Source organism: Lycium barbarum, chromosome 5 (assembly GCF_019175385.1).
Source record: "Lycium barbarum isolate Lr01 chromosome 5, ASM1917538v2, whole genome shotgun sequence".
Classification (NCBI taxonomy): domain Eukaryota; kingdom Viridiplantae; phylum Streptophyta; class Magnoliopsida; order Solanales; family Solanaceae; genus Lycium; species Lycium barbarum.
The window spans coordinates 955,602-978,112 of NC_083341.1; the positions used below are offsets into that span (position 1 = coordinate 955,602).

The following is a 22,511-nucleotide window of genomic DNA, read 5'->3' on the forward strand; positions in this document are numbered from 1 at the left end:
TGGGTTTTTGGTGGTGGTGGAGAGATTAGGGTTTTTAGTGGTGGTAGTGTCTCAGATCTGGTTGTGTGTATTTGTTAAAAGCCAAATTCAAATACATTAAAAAAATTACATCTCACAAATACACTATGTTTGAATGTATTTGTCTTTGTATTTTTTGAGTGTATTTTGTTAATAGCCAAACACACTATTTTTGAATGTATTTGTCATGCATTTGAATTTTTTTCTCTTGTATATGAATATATTTGTTGAAATCCATTCAAATACACGAAAATTTGAATATATTTGGCTTCATATATAGTTGGAATGTACACAATGTATTTGAAATACATCGAAAAAAAATCACTGAAATACATAAAAAAAAAAAAGACACGAAAATACATTATAGCAAAAAACAAAAAAAATCACTGAAATACATCAAAGCAAAAAAAAACAAATCACTAAAATACATCAAAAAAATATATTAATATCTAATTTAATAGCTCCACCGTTAAAGGCTAAAATCAAGGATCCTGTTTTTTTTTTTTTTTAACCATGTTCTCATGTATTTGTTGGCAACAAATACACGCGAAAACATACATTGTTTTGCCAAAATGTAGCTACAAATGGTAATATTTAAAAGGGTAGCTACAAATGGTAGGAAGTTACAATAAGGTAGTCATTTGAGTAAGTTTGCCTATTTTAAAACAAAATGAAAAGCTAAAACACCACTTATTATGGAATGGAGGGAGTAGCTCATTAGATTCTTTTCTTATTTGGACATTTTATTCCGAATTCAGGGAGTGAATGTAGTTTGGTCGACCAAAAAAATGAATAGCAAATTTCAATAGAGTTACTCATTTCAATTCATAGTTCAGTTTGATCATTCGTGTATTCTACACAAAGAGGTTAACGGTCATATGAAAGTATTATATATATATTGAATTGATAGACTCTTGGAGTTGTGGATACCAGACATATATATATGCAATCGATAGTTAGTAAGGAAGGGCTCATTATGCTTTAGTTTACTACAAATATAAAGCGGGGCAGTAGTAAAGTGACGTAACACCTTTCATAAAATAGAAATGCTATTTATTTCCCTCATTTTTTCAATTTGGTGCTCTTTTATATTTTTATGGTGAAATTTGAGAAGACTACTGTTGTAAAGGTTGCCTCATTAGATATTTAAAATAACTACACCTTCAATGACTTTTGTAACTCCTCAAGAGTTAAGGTATTCATTATTTTACTCTTTGAATATGCCATTGTTGCTACTTGTGAGAAATCAATGAAACAAATTAAAAACATCTTCGTTAGAGGTTTTGGAATACGGATAATTGAAGTTTCTCTTCACTTTTAAGTAAAAATGGACTGTGACGTGATGCATCTTTGATTTATTTTTGTGATATCTTTTCACATATTTTTTTCATATATATTTGATTTTCAACTTTTTTCTTGTGAGTGTCATACATTATATATTTATACAAATCAATTTTTATTTCTTCCATATTAACAACATTTTTTTTAAAAAAAGTTCAAATTAACTATTATTTATATAAAGAGAGGGAGTATTCTAAGTTTGATTTCTTAGACTGTGTGCATGCGGGTCCTCGTATTTCCACACCATCCCCACACAGTGACGTGTTTTCGTTGACTTAATGAAAAAATGAAAAAAAAAAATAAACAGAGGAAACTGAAAGAGACAAGAACATAATATGAAAATGATAAAAAAGGTACTAGGAAACATCAGCATATAATTAAAGCTTGTTTTTGTCCTTGTTCACCTTCTTTCTCTGTAATTGTCACTTTAGCCAAAAAAAGATTGCTTTTTAATCATCTTTTCGTTTGATAAGTCGAATTTGGACTCAAGAAACAGATGGCTATGTTTGATTAAATTGAGTATTTGCAAGTTGTTGTTGCATGGTGTGTCTCAGTTATGGAGTCAAATTCACAGCTAAAGCATTTTGAAGGTCATTGAATTTTCCTTTTACAATTTCTTGATTTATTTCATTATTTTCTTGATCTCGTTTTCTAGTGTATTTGTGCTAAGCCTCTGTTTGGATGGTCGTTACCCATGGTTTCATAATGTACAATATGATATGATATAGTATGGTATCGTATTGTACTGTACTGTATTAATGAATACATTATTTGGATGGATTGTATCGTTTGTTATGGTTTAATAACATTTTTATTGTTTGGTTTAATTGTGTGGTACTGGATAATAACATGTAAGTTTACTAAAATACCTTAACCCTTAATTACAAACTAGTTTATATATGTTAATAAAACTAAGATAAAGAGTAAAATAAGAACTTTAAAAAATAAGTAGGTGATGGGCGGGGGTGGTGGGGGTAGGTGGTTGTGGGTTGGGGGTGGGGGTGGGAGTGGGTGGCAGAGGGTGGGGGTTGGTTGGGTGGAGGTGGGTGAGGGTATAATGGGGAAATAAAATACGTAACCACGCAAAAAACACCAAATTCGTAGTTACCAAAAATTGATTTATTTCTAGAGTCTAGTGCAGCTTTTTGAGGTGTAATTTCAGCTATTTTTTTATATAGTGTCTAGTGCAGCTTTTTATGTTGCATATTTTAGGATTTGAGGTTGCTTTCTTGGTGTTTATGATTGAATCTTTTCTTTCCATTGTTCTCCTCAAAAATAACATATAGAGTTCGTTAAATATTTGAAGGAAACTAAAAGTGTTTAACTTTTGGCAAACTTAAAGAACTAAAATTGTTCAGTGCATACTTAAGGGACTATTGAACCTACCCTCAAACATAAGGGACCATTTTTGACATTTTTCTCTTAAATAATTCAGTAGATATAACACATTAAATTTAGTACCTATTATTAGTACCCATAAAGTTGAAATTTTAGCACCACCTTTGGGTGGGTGGTGATATTTTTCAGGGGATGATGCTCTGTGTAGGGAAATATGGAAGGCCTGTTCTGGTTCATTGTTGGATGTTCCCAAGGTTGGGGAGAGAATTTACTACTTTCCCGGACTTCACATGGAGCAGGTTAGTAGTAACTTATTTATTAGTACTTTCGGTTTCAATTTATATGTCGCTCTTTTCGTTTTACTCTGTATTGAAAATAGCTACAGTTTTCTACATTTGGCAATTGTTTAACTTCACAATTCTTAATTTTGTGCTCAATGGCATTGCTCTTAGGGGTTGTTTGTTAAACTGTATTAGGTAGAATAATGCTGGTATAAAAATTTTGTATAATGTTTGGTTGCAAATTTAAGTCAAGCGCCGCCATGTAAAATGAAATGGGTGGAAGTATTAGAATGAAATGGACCACTACAGCGGAATAGATGTAGATTCATATTGTGGCTCTAACTGGTTTTGGTTGAGGCACAGTTGGTTTATTGGTTTGTTTGCTGGAAAACTTATGTTAAATTTTAGGTAGTTTTTTCCCTAATATATTGCTGCATTTCTGGTCAGCTGGAGCAATCGTCCAATCTGGAATGGATCCAAGGACTACAATTGTCAAATCTTCCCCGAAAGATATTATGCCGTGTTCTTCACATTCGTCTTCTGGTATGCTTGACGTTACTATATCGTTCACCATTTCCTTTTCCCTTTTTCAAATGTTTTAACATGTATCCCATAAACTTAGATATGCCTCTTGTTAGGGGGTGGATGCGTCATACCAACACTAACGCACCGGATCCCATCAGAACTCCGAAGTTAAGCGTGCTTGGGCGACAGTAGTATTAGGATATGTGACCCCCTGGGGACTCCTCGTGTTGCATCCCTCCTTTTATTGTTGCTTCTTGTTAGGGGGTGGGAGTGGACCTTTTGAACTTTGGTTGTTACTTTTAGGACTAATTAGAATGGCCAATCTCCTTTATGTAAGTCTCATTTATTCTCTTGGAACAGTCTTATTTAAATTTGTTGCATGGACTCTATATACTCATTACTCGCAAATATAAAAGGTCTCGTGAGACATAAACATTCTCGAGTTGGGAAATTATTGTTATTGCTTTGATAAGGTAAAAGTTTTATTTATGAAGGTACCATGAAGGTAACAATTATAGCAGACTAAACTACTGCCAAAAGCAGAAAAGCAACTACATATGTCCTATCTCCTCTAAGAAATCTAAATACTGTTCCATGTTTTCTGCTAGCTGTATGATAATTTGTGTATTCCATGCATCATGGAAATAGATCATTCATGTGGATCTTACCCTATAATTTCAACTTTGAGGTCTAACGTGCATGATCCAACCATGATCACCAACAGAGTCTAAGCCTTCAAATTGACGAGGAAGTATGATTAGTGCATTGAGCCCTAACAGTTCGAGTATTTTACCTCGCAAGCTCCCTATTTGCTTTTGGGTTTTTGCAAATCTCATAGACTCTAGAAAATTGAGGTACCCAAATTATCTGAGGCTTATGGTCCATAATTCCAAATAGTAATTATCTTCCAGCACCTAAAGAGTGTGGCCTAGTGGTCAATGAAGTGGGTCGAGAACCATGAGGTGTCTCAGCTTCAAATCCTAGCAAAGACAAAAAAAAACTAGGTCATTTTCTTACTGTATATCCTAGCCCCCCCGGTGGACAGAGTTACCTGATACCTGTTGCTGGTGGGAGGTGGCAGGTATCTCGTGGTGCGCGCAAGCTTGCCCGTACATCATAATTATAAAAAAGAATTAATAGTAATTATATTCCATTTTCAAAGTGATACAATTATTCCTGTTCTGTTTAGTGAAGGAAAGTAAATAATGAAGTTCCTTATTTTCTTTTGTAAAATTGAACTTTCTTGACTCTTTTCGTATTAAGCTTATTGCTATACTTGTCTATACATGCTGATATTCCATTTCATATTTCTAGGTGCCACTTAATGCATTTTGTTCTAAAGAAAAGGAGCCGAATTAGGGAACAATGCCTAGCTCTAGATATATAACGTATAACTCATTTTACAATGATTGTTTCTATATGCAGGTCGAACATGACTCGGAAGAAGTTTATGCTGAAACTATATTGTTGCCGAATCAAGACGTAAGAATTTAATTTAGGAGTACTTGTTATTTCATGTTTTTCTGGTATCACTTACAGCACAAATAACCTTTTCTCTCAGCAAAATGAGCCAACAACTCCAGAGTTTTATCCTCTTGAACCTCCAAGGCCCAAGTATCAGTCATTTTGCAAGGTTTTAACTACCTCTGATATAAAAAGTAACTGGGGATTGTCCGTGCACCGAAAAGATGCCAACAAATGCTTCCCTCCCCTGGTAATGCACTAAGTTCTTATACTTATTTCACCAATTTTTCCTGTATGGATTTCTCTATATTTTTTTATATGAATGATTGATTATCTAGCACCCAAGAGCAGTGTTATCAAAGGCGAAAAGCCACCTGGACTTTAAGTGCAAAACGCAAGAATAGCATGGGCTTTAATGAAGAAAGGCGCAATGGAGAAAATATACAAATATTTATGTGTAGAATAACAAATATACTGACAAAGAAACCGAATAAAATTTACGATAAAGTGAAATATCAATTGCTTGGTTCGCCTCTTCAGGATTATGCTCATGGTCAAGGAAAATTGTGCCTTAGGGCGCTGATGAAGACACTAAATCGCCCGCTAAACGAGGCTCAACATGGTTTGCTCCTCGCTTCAGGGCTTAAGCACGCCTTTGACATCACTGCCCAAGAGTGTGACCTAGTGGCCAATGAAGTGGTTTAAACCTTGGAGACCAGATTTCAAATCTTAGTATAAACAAAAGTCACTAGGCGATTTCTTCCCATATAGCCTTAGTAGGAAAACTTACCCGGCACCTATGCTGGTGGGAGGTCGGTGGACTAATCGAGGAGCGCAAAAGCTGCCCCTACAACACCAACAACAAACAACAACATACCCAGTGTAATCCCACAAAATGGGGTCTGCCCCGACACCACCGTTTTTAAAAAAAATATGAACAATTGTTTATCTGGTTGACTAATTTTGATTTTCTCGAACTCTTTCTTTCCCACAATCAGGACATGATGCAAGAAAAACCGACCCAAGAATTGATAGTCAGCGATCTTCTGGGCAATGAATGGCGCTTTAAGCATGTATACCAAGGCAATTCCTCCTCTCTATGTTAGATTGAATATTGTCAGACTGGTTTCCTTTTGTGTTATTCTACTATACAGAAGTATGATGACTAAGAATTGAGCCTAAGACACTACTTTCTGTAATATATCGTAGAGTTTATTGATGATCATCATTAAACAATGCTAATGTTAAAGGAAATCATCATTGCTTTTAGTTTGTCTGAATCTGGTATCCACCTTTGCTTAAACTAAATTAATTGTAGAGTGTTAGTTTAGTCTGAAATTAAGTGATTGAGTTATATCCTGCTGTCTTGTTCTCACTCTCCAAGTCAATTTCTCCATGAATTACACTTAGGCCAACCTCGGAGGCATTTATTCACAAATGGCTGGAGTACATTCGTTACTAGTAAGAAATTGCTTTCCGGGGATTTAGTTGTGTTTTTAAGGTACTCCCATGGCATCGCATGTTTTTGACTTTACTGTTGAGCTGCATGTCCTTGCAATTTTGTATCTTTATCTTTTCATACCTAATTTGATTTCTTTCCTTTTGATTTGATTCAAGGGATGAAACTGGAAAACTACATGTTGGGATTAGACGTTTATCTAATCAACGCTGCTCCATTGGGTCATCAACATTTTCAAGGCAAAGCATGGAAGGGGTTCTTGCAGTTGCTTCCTATGCATTTGCAACCCGAAGTCTCTTTTCTGTCTACTACAAGCCATGCTACAATAAGTACAACTTGTGAACTAAAATGAAATTTGCTATGAAAAGAACTTCACAGCATCATATTTATGTGGATATGTTTTTGGTTGAACATTACAGATCAAGTCAACTTATTATGAGCTTGAGCAAATATTTTGAAGGTGGAAACCATGGCCGTGGAGCTGGCATGATCTCTAGAATGCAACACGGGGATGAGGACTCTCATGTGAGAAGGTAATGGAACAATGAGTTCCTAACTAAGGGTGTGTTCGGTATGGAGGAAAACATTTTCCGAAGGGCGTTTTTCAATTTTCCCATGTTTGGTTGGTCAAAATTGTAGGAAAACATTTTCTTTAGGAAAACAAGTTCCTTAAAATTTAGGAAAATGACTTCCCCGGTGGAAGGAGGGGAAAACAAGTTCCGCAAGTGGCATTCCACATTGATTATGTCCTCCCCACTCTCCAACACACCTCATCTTCATCCCCACCACCCCACACCCCTACCCCCACTCCCACCTCCCATAGCATTTGTCTAGATTATGTACAAATGCTTTTAGGATAATATGTTTTGCTTACGTACCGAACACAAGCAATAAGTAAGAAATTCACTTATGTTCCTGGAGAACATGTTCCAAGTAAACCTTTTCATTCATACCAAACACACCCTATATATTCCTGGAGAACATTTTCCAAGTAAACATATTCATTCATATCAAACACACCCTATATACAAGTCTTTGGCTGAAAGAATTGTTGTATATTAATTTGCTATTTTGATATGCAGAACAAATGATTTCGACCAGATATCTTTATCTCAGGGTCAACAGACAACAAATCTTATGCTCGAGGAGGATCAATACATGCAAGACTCGGGAGCAATACTCAATTGTGCTCAACCTACTATGATGGATTTGGAGATCAGACAACAGACAGTTGGATCGCTTAATAATATCCATTGTTTTGCTCCTGCAGAGGACAATAGACTGGAATTGCATGCAGCAGTTTTGAGGGAGAATAATGAGGGTTCTATTCCGAATGAAACTGTAGCCATCCAAGCTCAAGATGAGGACTTTTATGAGCTATTCAAGGAAATTGACTTTCCAGACTCTATAAACACTAGTCTCGACACTGTAGCTTTGGATTTGGACAGTGATTGGTTCAGATCCACGCTACAAGGTAATTGTCCATTTCAATTTATGTGTCTTACTTTCCGTTTTAGTCAGTTTAGAAAAATAATATAACTTCTCTATATCTATTAAGTTTATAATTCCAACATTCTCATTTCACCATTAATGATACTCACTTATAGGAATGACATGGCATGTAAAACCACAAGATTCAAAGAGTACTTTGGTATGTTATACATACCGTTAGTTGAAAACCACAAGATTCTTAAGTTTTTTTTTCTTTTTTTTTTTAAACTTCGTGTCCAGTCAAACGAAACTATATAAAATGAAATGAAGGGAGTGTATCATAGAATGACTATACCACAAAGAATATTTTCTCGAAATTGTAAGTTTTGTCCGTCCATATTCATGAGTCATGATTCCCACAATTGCCGAGGGTCTATCGGAAAAAACATCTCTTTTTTCCACAAGGTAGGGGAAAGGTCTGCGTACGCACTACCCTCCCCAGAGCCCTTGGGATTATACTGGGTATGTTGTTGTTGTTGATTCCCACAAGTTGGATAGTCTCGCAAGGCTGCTGTTCCATCATTGCATAAAGGCCTGGCTGTAACTAGTTTATTCATGCTCCTCTATCTGGATTTGTCATTGTACTTGTCCTTGTAGATTTCGATGAATGGCTTGAAGAGCAAGAGGAGACTATTCCTCCCGGTCAGCAGAATTCCTTAGAAGATCACTCTAGACAGACTTATTTTGTATTGGAGCATCCGACTTCCTCCCAAGTGATGTCTATCTCTTCAACCCCGAGTCAGATTCCCTATGAAGGACCTGGTCGTGGTGACGAGCAAGTTCCTTGGGGAGGCTATCAAGTAGCACGACGATGTTTACCAATACTCAGCAGGGTTGTCTCGCGGTACCCTGATTCACTCGTGAACTTCAGGGTCGCAACTAGCATACTTCAGTCGGGGTATTTGGAAATATTGGCCGAGTTAGTCTACTTTCTTGATAATCTTACAATAGTGAATTTGTCCAAGGATCAGTTCAATGTTGCTAGGCAACATATCTGGGACTTAAAGTCAAGTGGCATTGAAATAGGTTGGCTTGAAAAGCATTTACTGCACATCGATGAAGTATTTAGCATGGAAAGTTTACTGCAACGGCGACAAGCAGTCACCCGTAGAATGGAGGAGACGTTAGCTACGTTTAGGCAGCTGGATGAGGAACTAGGATATATAAACAAGGAGCTTCATGAACTATGTCTAAAGGTTGGCCCAAATCCCCCTATGAGATTGCACCCTGTCTTGGAGGGTTTATTGTAGTTTTCAGTAATGTTATCCTTGCTATTTGACTGCATGATAAGGAGAAAAGGCCCAACATAGTCCACCATATCTTTGGACGGAGACTCAAAATGATCGTATTTCTTTCACAGGAAGCACCTATAGTCCGTTTTCTTCAAAATGGGTCATTTGCACGATTATCCTTCGAAGGCACTGGTCTTTAATTTTTGTCCCGGCGATCTTTAATTTTTATCTTTCGCCTAATATCATGAGGTTTGGGTTCAAATTCGGACTCGGTCATAAAAAAAAAGCGAGACAGAGTTTTGTAGCAAAGTTAGGCCTATTCGGGCTAAAGTTAGCCCTCAGGCCTGCAAGCAGAGTTTTGCATTCAAAATTCTGCTTGAGGTAGAGTTTTGCATGCAAAATTTTGCCTTGAAAATTCTTTTTATTTTATTGAGCTGGGGTTCGAACCCAGAACCTTAGGGTATTAGGCGAATGACAAAAATTAAAGACCACCAATTTGAGGGCCAAAAATTAAAGACCAGTGCTTTTGAAGGACAATCTGCACAAAAAAAAAATGTCTTGAAATTGTATTACTATTGTTGTTTCTTTTGTTTGGGATACCCTTGTAATTTTTGTTGTTTACTTTTCTTTAAAAAAATGTCTTGAAATTGTATTACTATTGTTGTTTCTTTTATTTGGGATACCCTTGTAATTTTTGTTGTGTACTTTTCTTTTTACAATATTTTCACTGGGTTTTGTGGGTGAGAAATTGAGAGAACCCCCTGAACCTAACCCTCTGTTTGGATGGTTGTTTCCCATGGTTCATTAATGTACAGTATGGTATGGTACAGTATAGTGTTGTATTGTATTGTACTGTATTAATAAATACAATGTTTGGATAGACTGTATCGTTTGTTGTGGTTTAATAACATTTGTATTGTTTGGTTTAACTGTATGGTACTGTATAATAACTTGTAAGTTTACGAAAATACCCTTAGCTCTTAATTAGAAATTAGATAATATATATTAATAAAATTCAGGTAAAGAATAAAATAGGAATTTTAAAAAATAAGTAGCTAGTGAGCGGGGGTGGTGGAGGGGTGGGTGGTTGTGGGATGAGGTTGGGGGTAGTGGGTGGTGGTGAGGGGTAGTAGGTGGTGGAGGGGTGGGCGATGTGAGGTGGGTGGTTGTAGGATAAAGGTGGGTGGGGGTAAGTGGCATGGGTGGGGTGGGGTGAGTGGTAGGGTGGGGGTGGGGCGGATGGTGGAGCGTGGGGCAGTGGTGGGGTAGGGGTGAGTGGTAGGGTGGGGTGGATGGTGGAGGGCGGAGAGTGGAGCAGGGTGGGGTGGGGTGAGTGGTAGGGTGGGGGTGGGGTATAATGGGAAAATGAAATACGTAACCACGGAAAAATCACCAAATCCGTGGTTACAAAAATTGGGACTTTTCATGGTTATATAACCATGGGATGAACCATAGGTTTACAACACCATACAACATAATTTTAAGAACAATGAAAACAAATATGATTTCATACAAAACCATACATTAATGAACCACACGAAACCACCATCCAAACAGGGGGTAAGTCTCTCATAGTTTCTTCCTGGTTTTCATTTTTGAAAACGCTTTTTGAAACCAACGATCTATCGGAAACGGTCTTTCTACTCAACAAGGTAGAGATAAGGTCTGCCTAAACCTCACTCTCTCCAAACCCCACCATGTGGGATCATGGTATGTTGTTGTTGGAAGAAAACCGTCTTATTGGTTCCTTTTGGGTTCTTGTTGAAAACATCTCCCTTTATTATTAATTACTGCATAAATAACACTTGCTTTATAATCTCCACATAACTAGTAATTGACAGATGATCCCTAATTCCCTAATTGGAGGTACTGATGAAAAGGTGCAAGAAATCGAAAGGTAAAACTTTACCCTACTGAGTGTTACCAAATCATTCAATGCAAGATATGTGTCTTATATACATCTATTTAATCTCTTAACCATTGTTAGGTGATGAATTTTCCCTTAAATTCTTAATTCTCATGATTATATATTTGATTTGATGTAAACATCAACGTCAATATTTACTGAATCAAAATAAACAACTTCTTGCCCCAAATTCTAAAATAAATATACATGGATTTTGAAATAAGTGTCATTTTTGTCTTTGACCTTTTCCAAGGTGTAACAATCACCACAATGCCTATCGGCAGGCAAAAAGTTCCGACCAAGAGCATCCAATCCCTTCTTCTGTTTCCCTTTTTTTGTTTTTATATTGTAAACAATTGAGTGTCCCTTTCACTTCAATCCCTGGAAATTTCCCCATTTCACTCTTCAACAAAGTAAAGGTTGACATTTCATCATCTTCATGTTTTTTTTTTTCTTTTCTTTTTTGAAAGCATCTTCTCCTGCAGAGGATATAATAATAAATATTAGTTGAATATAGTAAAGGGTTGGTTTGTAAAACATATGAGATGCAAAATTTAGGCAATCAAATCATTGAAATATAGGGTATGTTTGGTGTGAAGGAAAATGTTTTTTCAGAAAAATAAGTGATTTATTTATTTATTTTTTAGTGCTCGACAAGTGTTTATTTATTTAATATTTATTTATATATAATTGAAGCAAACATTATGTGGGTGTAGGTGAGGTAGGCACAAGAGGATTTACAATACATGGTTACAGGTTTGGCAGAACCTATAGCTTTGGCGCAAACTCTATATTATGTAAAAAAATTCACTTAATATGTATAAATAATCTAATCTCGAACCCAATAAACAAAAAAGATCGTGAATTCAGAACCTATACACTTAAAATCATGCATCCGTCTCTGATAGTGGGTGGGGGTGGAAGGGGTTGGTGTTGAGATACTCATACCTAATCCTGTTCACATTGCTTTTAAAGGATTCAACACATACACAAACATTTTTAGAGAATTCGAACCACGCAGCTCAATAGTTCGACAAAAAGCAGCACCAGTTTTTTTCCTTTCTCCCTGTTGCATACACTCATCAACAACAACATACCCAGTGAAATCTCACAATGTGGGGTCTGGGGAGGGTAAAGTGTACGCAGACCATATCCCTATCTCGGAAAATAGGGAGGCTGTTTCCGAAAGGCCCTCGACTCAAGAGAAAACACAACGAGAAAGGTTAGATAAGCACAAGCAGTTCAAAGCAAAATGCAAATGAAACTAAAGAAAGCGAATAAGTCAAAATAGAGCAGTCTGAAAAAAGGGAGCAGTAGCTACCACAGATAAATAAGATAATCGAAGTACAAAAAACAACATATAGTAGCAAGAAACAAAGGACAATAGACTATAGATCGAAAACAGCGAATACCTACTAGCCTTCTACCCTAATCTGAGTCCTCCAAAATCTCCTATCTAAGGTCATGCCCTCGGTAAGCTGAACCTGCGTCATGTCCTGTCGCAGCACCTCTCCCCAATACTTTTTCGGCCTACCCCTACCTCTTCTGAAACCATCCATAGCTAACCTCTCACACCTCCGCACTGGGATATCTATGCCTCTCCTCCTCACATGCCCAAATCATCTCAGCCTCGCTTCCTTCATCTTGTCCTCCACTGATGCTACTCCAACCTTATCCCGGATATCTTCATTCCTAATCTTATCTCGCCTGGTGTGCCTACACATCTATCGCAACATTCTCATTTCCGCAACTTTCATCTTTTGGACGTGAGAGCTCTTGACTGCCCAACACTCTGCCCCGTACAACAAGGTCGGTCTCACAACCACTTTGTTGAACCTGCCTTTAAGTTTTGGTGGCACCTTCTTATCACCCTGCACTCCTGAAGCAAGCCTCTATTTCATCCACCCTGCGTCAATACGATGTGAGACATCATCGTTAATATCCCCATTTTCTTGTATAATAGACCCAAGATATTTGAAACTTCTTTTCTTTGGGGTGGCCTGGGTACCAAGCCTCACTTCCACGCCAGGCTCATGTGTCACGTCATTGAACTTGCACTCCATATACTCTGTCTTGGTCCTACTCAACTTGAACCCTTTAGACACCAGAGTTTGTCTCCAAACCTCCAGCTTAGCGTTCACTCCGTTGCGTGTCTCGTCGATCAAGACTATGTCATCCACAAATAACATACACCATGACACCTCACCTTGAATTCGCCGCCTCAGACAATCCATCACTAGAGCAAATAAAAATGGGCTAAGAGTTGATCCTTGGTGCAACCCCATCTCCACTGGAAAGTACACTCATAAAAGTATAAAAAAAAAATAACCATAATAGCCTGCTTTCTCCTCCTTTTAACATGATGACTTTTCTTTTGACCCATTCTTCCCTGTTGAATTTGATCAGAAATAATTGAAAATTCTGTAGCAAAGTACTATAAAAATTAAATAAGTAGGACCAAGGGATTGCACATCACTATCTACCAAATAGTTTTCTTATTTTATTGTCCCTACTCTAATAATTGTGTCCAAATTACACACTACTCTTTTTATAAGAAAAATGTTTGGGTCAACTTACACGCACTTAACTTAAACTAATTTATCGAGTATTTATTATCTCCAACCTATACGAATACCGAATAACTCTATTTTTCAAATTTAGACAGATAAGAAGAAATCACCTAGCATTTTTCCATCTTCTGGAACTTATACAAATACTGAATAACAAGTTTTGATATTACCAAGATCTGGACAATTTTATTTTCAGTTGGAGATGAGAAAAAAAAAAGAAGGGTAACATGAAAAGACAGTAGATTGGCCTACAAACCAAAAGAAACAATCAACTTAAAAAGAAGTGAGAAATAAGTAAACAGATTTCTGATAATAACATATCCAAGTGTAACTTTCAGCTTTAAAAGTAAAAGTGACACCATGAGAAAGACAAACTAGAGAAAAATAAGGCGCTCTTTCTACCACTTTTTTATAACCCTCTGCTATTCGAAATTCATTGATACGGTTAATTTGGATTTGTGGTGGGGCTCATTAAAGGAGAAGCGCTCCCAGACAAGAATTTTTCCACTCTCAGTATTCAAACCCGAGACTTCTAGTCAAGAGTGAAGAGACCTCATCCATTCCGCAACATTTTTTATTATGCTTTTTCTAACCGTCACCCACAACATGATTCATGAAAACAGGGAAAGCTAGCTGTCCCTTTTCTTTATATCTTTCCTGACTATGGACAGTAACAATGCAGCAACATTTATACCCTACACCGTCCTCCCCTAATCTCCTTATTCAATGGTAAATTTAACTTATATACACCGATAATATACATATTATTTTACATTATCATATAAATGTGACATGGAATAACAAATAACTGTTTATAATAAATGAGTTTATCTTCTATATTTTAGTTGTATTAAAAAATATTTACACTATCAAATCATTTACATAATAATTAAAGGTAATGATCCATAAACAGTAGAATTAGTTACCCCAACAATAAAACAAATTACCTACTAAAACATGCAAAACAGGCAGTATAGAAATTATTTACACTTCAGTATATAAGTTATATCCATAGTGAACAGCTACTAAAACAAACAAGTATACGGATGTTATAAAAAAAGTTACCCTATTAAGTTAAATCACATGAGGGAATTTCCACCTATGTTGCCTGGACTCTTCAAAAATGTCGACGATACGTGTTGGATCTTCAGAAATAGTGAATCTTTGGAGGACCCGATGATGGTTCTGACAACATTTTTGAAGAATTCAAGCAACATAAGATTTCACAAGGTCACCTGCAATTTTATTTTATTTTTGTTTCACTGCAAATTGACTAGAATGACCTCAGTTCCAAAAAAAAAAAAAAAAAAGTATTGTGGGGTTTCAATATCAATATAAGATGATTCAAAATGTCATCTTAATTCAAGAACCAAAAGTGTCGGTAGACTAATAGGGAAAGATTCTCTTCCCATCACCTATTTGTCAAGCATCTCTCATAAACTATTACAACCACCACCAAGTGATTGATCTTTTAAAAACAAAAAGATAATGACAAGATTGAGCCCACGGATGCATAGAAACAAACACCTAAATCTTCTCGTGATTTCGACTAAACCAAACCTAAATTATTGCTAAGAAAAAATGTTTTAGGTTCATATCATAATGTTCGAATAATGAGCCTAAAAGGTCCTAGTTGACAATAGCAACGGCTCTGGATTATAGGATAACGACCTCAAGTGTTAGTATTTGAGTTCTGAAATTATTTTTTGTACAGATTTAGCGAATTTCTTTAACATATACAGGATTTGGACTAAAACTACTGAATTCTAGCAAACTTGTATATTCAAGCCTACATCTGCCCTTGAACATGCTTGGAACATAAAATATGGTTGTCAACATCATCAAACCTGAAGTTATTTCAAAAAATAGAGGCGGATTCAAAATTTTAAAATTATTGCATCCACTATATATACTTTTTAGTTTGGAGTAATCTCGGGTAGGCTTTTGGCTCGATTCCAGTTGGGGCACAGGTTAGAAACTCTAGGGAGTATAGCTCCACCCTTTTACCCTTCTCCCAACTTAAAAACCAGGCTTTGTAAAGTACGGTTCAAACTCGATGTCAGGAGGAAATCTACAATATTACGCGTTCCGCAGAATTCAGTAGGTTTGGCCTACACCATACTTAATATGTACAAATAATCTATTTCGAATCCAATAAGAAAGAAAGAGTTGCGTGTTCGTAACCTATAAATTAAAATTCTGAATTTGTATCGGCTCGACGTACGCCTAACTCACACTTCACGTGTTGCAAACCAAAGCCCTTCAGGCAACACCACTACTACTTTGTCAAAATGGAAGCGACTTTTGTATAAATATGTATATTGATATATATTTCACTAAAAGTTATATAGTACAAGTCGAAGGCAGTGGACAGATCATACAAAATGGAAAGATGGGATAGATAGAAAACTTACCAAATATTTTTTCTGATCTTTTCATTTTATTTTTCTTGGTAACTGTTTGGGAGATGTTGTTTAAATGCAACAGTGGGAGCTATCCTGCAACTCCTCCTCTGATGCTCTTGTACAAGTTCTCCAGCGAACCAATCAAGTTTCTGGAAATTGCTCTGCTCTGCTATTTTCTTTCCACCAAATAGTACAGACTCTACATTTTTCTGTTTCAGCATTTCATCTGCAATTCCCACAAGCTTTTTCACATTGCTAGGACTTGGATCGGCATCTATGTTCACCCCACAACGACAGAAGCTCGATCCATTAGCCTGTGATTGAGAAGAAGAGTTTAACTTCTACATACTTATTGTATAAAGAAATTGTATACTATTAAATCATCTTAAAGATAACAGGTAACTGTTTATAAAAAAAGGGAGATTAGTAACTTGGAAAATAAAGCAAGTTAGTCCTACTACATCAGGTCAAAATGTACAGATTGTGTAATAAAGGTGTATAAGTTAAATTCAAGAAATATAGTCGAGGCTTGAAGTTTGGAGAAAGCATTAATCATTTACTATACAAAGAAATCATACAGTAATAGTTGTATGGTGACAAGTTGTTCTACTTTGCATGTCAATATAAACCTAGAACTCAAAACTGTCATATGGTTTTTTTGTTTCCCACTCGACGTCCACGTAAGGTCCACTAAGGGGGAAGCATTCCCTACCAGAATTTTTTCCATACTCAGAGCTCAAACGCGAGATCTCTAGTTAAAGATGGAGGAATTATATCTATCCCACCACAATCTTTGGCGTTTGTGAGTTATATGGTTAGCAAGTGTAGCTAGCATATATTCCATACTAGAATTTTTTAAGTTATCCCATTATTTTCTGAATCATCCTCCACTGGAGATTATTATATGTCATCAAGTCAATTATCTTATCTTTCTGCATATAGTATTATAGTGTATACACCATTGTCAATTTCCCCACCTCACAACAGTACCAAGAGTACCTTTTTTACATCCACTACACAATATATATGGTAAGCTTTTAAGAAACACGGTCTTTTTCAATCTTCCTTTATAAGTAATCTGTAAAGGGTAAAAACCCCACCTTTGGCTGAACTGTAATAAATCAACACGAGAATATTTGTAACCAATCCATACTTTGAACAACAGAGTCTCACCAATTAGACTTCAGGTTATATAGGAGTACTTTAAATGCACTGATAGTGAAAAATTTTACACTATCAGATGATCCAAAAGATAACTATAAGTAACTGTTCATAATAAGTAGATTAGTAACCCAGAAAAAAAAAGTAAGTTACATACACAACAAGTTAGTGTAAAATTCTTTACAAGGTAAATATGAGCAAGGGCGAATCTGGAGGGTTGGCTACGGTTTCACATGAACCCCGTAGCTTTTGTCTAGATCCTGATATATTAAGAAAATTGTTTATTAAATATCTACAAATATCTGACTAAAATCCAATTATTATTGCAATATTAACTTGAGGTCGTTGTAGAGCACATAAATTTTAAATCCTGAAACCACCTTGCAATATGAGTAACAAACTTTTGCTAGAATATGATGAATGGTCATTCCCATCTAAATATGGAAAACCACAGCTGTGAACAATTATTGTACTAATTGGCACAGAGTGCCACATTGATGATTCTGCAACTAGCTACCAACAGATATCATCCATTTCTGCCAGTGAGACTACAGAAAAGGACTGCCTTTTATTATATTCCCAGGTGGAAAATTCAATCTTTTATCATTATTACTATTATATATTATTAACATCCACATTTTCCCCTTTCTCAATCAAGATCAATATATCCCCTTTGTCCAGTTGTTTGGCAACGACAACATTGTTTCTAGTAGACACATTCATTACAAAAAATCCCCTAGTTTGTAGTGACAACTATGATTTTCCTAATTATGCATCAAGATTCAAGAATTAAAATGCACCCAAAAATATGAAGGAAAAAAAAAATCATTTTAGACTCACCCCACCCCTTCCATGTCAAAGACACCTTTCCCAGCCTGTCCCCTTGAGGCCCAATGCAAATTGTAATCAAAATTGTCCTAAACCAATAAAACCCATGTCATATTTACAATGTTACATGCATTGGTAAGTGTATCTATACGTTAGGCTGACTTCACAGGTTTGGAATTTTGGGAACTCACATTTCATTCATTTCTTTGAGCTCCAAACATATTCATTTTATATGTACTTATCTAGTGTGTTTTCAACACACACACATATATATAGTGGATGAACCGAAACTATTGGTTCGATCGAACCTGCTCGTTATACTATAAATCCGCCCGTGACTCGGTGTTAGAACACAAACGGGATAAATTATTAACAATTGAGACTCAATCTAATTTGCACACACATCAAGATACTTGTTATCTTCTACCAACAAAAGTATTGGGTAACTCTGTCCATTAAAGGCATAGTGAGACGTAAAATATCACCTAACTTTACTCGTCTATACTAGAATTCGAACTGTACTCTCGTACGTTTTTCACATTCATTGATCACTAAGTCACGGCTCGAATGTTTCAAGTAAACTTCTATCATCTAAAAATTAGTAATGTATATTTTACTTTAATTTGTGACTACTATGTTTGTGATTATCATAAAGTTAAGTTAATCCATTGTAAAAATATCGAGTGCAGATAAATATGTTTACCTGAATGCGGACGTAGTTACTACTCCGACATTCCCCGAACGCCATGGCGACGGAATGATCCACCATATCAGCCGCTCCGTCGCCGGAGATTCGGGCCATTGGTTTAGCCCAATCCTTAGCCTTCCATTTCTTAACATGCTCAAATTCGAAGTTTCCTTCTAGAAGCTGCCCTGTCCCAAGTGAAAGTACCAAAATATCCTCAACACCTCTCACAAAAGGAAATTCCTGTTTATTATGAAGCACGTGCGTGATCGCTGCAGCGGTTGGGTTACTCATAGCTAAACCGCCGTCAACTGCCACACACCCCGTTTTTTCATCGACAGATTTCATACAAACCGGTTCAAAAATTCCCGGTTCAGCTGATGTAGCCTGGCAAACTTCCCATAACCGAAAATCAAAGCTTTCCGACTCGAAAGCATCGGCTCGAGAGAACAAAAAGGGTGCCGTACTGGATAAGTCATAACAGGGGATTAAAACCGGTTTAAGTGTATCCTTTAACGTAAGGCTTCGACCAGTTTTTTTATCCATAAATGCTTCTTTCATCACTTTATCTAAACCGGCAGCATCTGAATCTGTTGCCCCACGTCGGAAAACACGCCGGAGAAAACCATTTCCAGCGGAACTCGACCCCTTCGAAGGGTAAATTCTTCTACCTTGAAGGAAAAATATATTATTCAAAAACTCATAAATCTTTGAATGCTCACTACAATTTTCCAAAATATGAAAATAGCTAGCAGCACTTTTATTTATAATAGTACGAAACCTACTTTAACTCAATATAGGAAAACCTATTCCTATATAATTCTGACTATAAATCCTAACCATACATGAATTAGAATATCAAGTCCTAACAAATTTTGACTTTCTACAACTTTGAATTATTTTACCAACATACCTTGTTCCGCTAGAAGCTTCCACGTGTCCTCGGCGTGAAAAACCGGACGGTTTTGATCCTTTGTTGAGAATAACATCGCTGCGAAAATTCCTCCGGTGCCGGAACCGACAGCAACGTCGAAATAATCGGCGATTCGAGCATCTGGATTTCCCGATTTAGCCTTCAATGCTTGTTCCAAATACGCTAAAGCTTTCCCTGATGTTAGAAAAATAATTCAAAGTAGTAGGAAACCAAAATTAGTTAGAATTTGGTACTTTAATTCATGTCTGCTTAGAATTTTATAATCAAATTTATATAGGAATAGGTTTTTCTGTTGTCAGTTATTCGTACTATTTTAAATAGAGATGATGCCGCTAGCTATTTTCATATAATAGAGAGTTTGAAGAACGGTAGAGAGCATAGGGTGTGTTCCATACGGAGGAAAACATTATCTGGAAAATGTTTTCTAACTTTCTCATATTCGGTTTGTCAATATTTTTGGAAAACATTTTCTCTAAGAAAATAAATTCCTTAAAAATGAGGAAAATGAATTTTGTAATGGAATTAAAGAAAACCAGTTCCACAAGTGGCATTCCACATAGATTATCTCCTTCCCACCCACCCTACCCCACCATCGTCGCCCTCGCCGCCCACCCCTACCTCCACCACCCAACTCCCTCTCACCCCCACTTCCACCACCCAACCCCACCCCCACCCCCACCCCCTGTCTACCACCCACGCTACCCGCCCTACCCCATACCACCCACATATCCCACCTCCTACCCCCCGTCTATCCACACCACCACCAGAAGTTGCACTCCGAATTCAAAAATTTCATACTTTTTTGTTTTGGATATATGCACATGTTCTTAAAATGATATTTACACAAAAAAATGAATAAGAAAAATCACTTATTTTCCTAGAAAACATTTTCCAACCTTAGAATAAAATATTTTCCATCTCACCTGATAATATGTTTCGCATTCCACCACCATCAATGCTGAGTATACATATTTTTCCTCGTTGATTTTTAATCGCCTGAATATTCTCCATTAAAACTTCATCATTTTTCTTCTTCTCTTCAACAATGGCAGATGTTAAATTTTTAGGTACCCAAAGCTTTTGATCATCATAACCAAATAAGAATTTGCTTTCAAGAATTGAAAAAATCTCATAACTTAACTTATCTGTATCAATACTAGGTTCTAATCTCATATCTGATATACCATTTGACTCCATTTTTCAACCAAAAAAAAAAAAAAAACAAGATTTCAACAACCCTTTATTGGAATTGCCTCATTTGTCACAAATCATCAATACCCATATGCTAAATTTTCCATCTTCAACCCATTTTTTAAATTTAATAGGTAGAACATATATATGTATATGTGAGGGAATTTTGGTTAAATGTTTGAAACGTGAAGACAGTTTTTTTTTTTTTTTCTCTGCAAAACTATAAGAGAAGATTAAGGGTGTGTTTGGTGTAAGTTTACTTTCCTTTTACCTCACAAATGCTTGACAAATTGAAATGAAATGTGATTTTGAAGAAGGAATTGATCAATAGATGTATATATTTTTTGGTGGGTATATTTCTGTTTCTGTTTCTCTTTTTCCTCACTCTGTATGTATACAGAGAGGGATAGATACACACAAAGGAGGAGTATATCAGGAAGAGAAAGTTATGAACAGAAGTCAATCTAGAATTTTAATTCAGGGTTCGAAAAAAATAACAAAAGTTAAATATAAAATGTATAGCACTCAAGATAATTTTGAATATCCTGAACCACTTGAGCTAACCTTTTACATTTATTGAGCATGTTCAAAAGCTAGTATATATACATAAACACAAAAAATCTATTCCATATATACACTGTAAATTTTTGCCGAGGGTATTCGGGTGAACAACCTCGGTTGGCTGTGCATCCGCCCCTGAACAATATAATCTTTCTTTTTCTTTCTTTTGGTTTCCACTCGATATTTGATACCCGCATTAGAGCCCGATTATATTCAGATATGTGCTGCGTAGAGTCCCATTCGAGGGGAAGAACTCCCGATAAAAAAAAAATCATATCTAAGACTCGAATCTGATACCTCTAGTTAGGGAGAAACAACTCAATCTGTTGCACCACATTTTTTAGTTACTTTCAAATGTACAAGTTGAGCACTTGTTTGATCATGGGCGGAGCTTGCTCATCAGATGCGGGTTCGGCTGAACCAGTAGTTTTAGTCAGAATCTTATATTTGTAATAAAAATCTATTGAACATATACAAATTATTAATTAAGAACTCAGTAGCTTTAAAAAACTAAAATCCCGAGCCCATAAACGTCAAATCCTTTCTCCGCCTCTTTGTTTGAGAGTTTTGGTTCTCTAAGTTTTTGTTTTGTTTAGAAGTGCATATTTTTAGTCTCGTTTAAATATTTGATAAATTCTGACGGTCAGATGTTAGTAAGAATTGTATTGAAAAAGCATTAACCAAAATTATTAGAAATTACCACCGTCAAAATTCTAGAAATCGTAACACAAAAATGATATCCAAATACAAGAATATCAAAAATTATGCTTCTAAAAGCTACACCAGACTCTAAAAATAGATCAAAAATTGCAAAAAAAGACACCTCCAAACAAGGGCGGAGCTAGAGATCAAGGTGTGTGTTCGGCTGAATCAAGTAATCTTGGCTTAAATACTATATTTATCTTTAAAAATTTATTTAATATGCATAAATTATTGACTTAGAAATAAACTTAAAAGGGCAAGAATCTGAACCCATAAGCTTTAAAGCGTGACTCTGCCTCTACCTCCAAATGTGAATTCATGTTAAAATCGTATTTGTTTTAAAAGTTCCTTTTAAATCTACCGACCGGAGAGTTTTACATATTTTAATAGAGACAAAAAATATTCACTATTTGCAAATT

At 36.1% G+C, this 22,511-nt stretch overlaps 2 protein-coding genes and 1 pseudogene across 2 annotated transcripts; 2 read left to right on the forward strand and 1 right to left on the reverse strand.

Annotated features, from left to right (window-relative positions):
• The first annotated feature begins 1,752 nt into the window (after positions 1-1,752).
• On the forward strand, positions 1,753-10,116 carry LOC132642153 (uncharacterized). Its single transcript, XM_060359416.1, has 11 exons — positions 1,753-1,949; positions 2,887-2,996; positions 3,426-3,521; positions 4,929-4,985; positions 5,065-5,217; positions 5,966-6,050; positions 6,378-6,468; positions 6,585-6,755; positions 6,846-6,959; positions 7,509-7,900; positions 8,515-10,116. Exons 1-11 carry the CDS (start codon positions 1,916-1,918, stop codon positions 9,165-9,167), a joined length of 1,956 nt encoding a protein of 651 aa, XP_060215399.1. The 5' UTR covers positions 1,753-1,915; the 3' UTR covers positions 9,168-10,116.
• Positions 3,622-3,739, forward strand: LOC132643231 (5S ribosomal RNA; annotated as a pseudogene).
• Positions 10,117-16,039: 5,923 nt separating the features above from the next.
• LOC132640030 (patatin-like protein 6) lies at positions 16,040-21,290 on the reverse strand. Its single transcript, XM_060356438.1, has 4 exons — positions 20,562-21,290; positions 19,618-19,812; positions 18,723-19,375; positions 16,040-16,344 (listed from the first exon to the last, which is right to left on the reverse strand). The coding sequence occupies exons 1-4, from the start codon at positions 20,833-20,835 to the stop codon at positions 16,066-16,068; spliced, it is 1,401 nt and encodes a 466-aa protein (XP_060212421.1). The 5' UTR covers positions 20,836-21,290; the 3' UTR covers positions 16,040-16,065.
• Between the last annotated feature and the right edge of the window lie 1,221 nt (positions 21,291-22,511).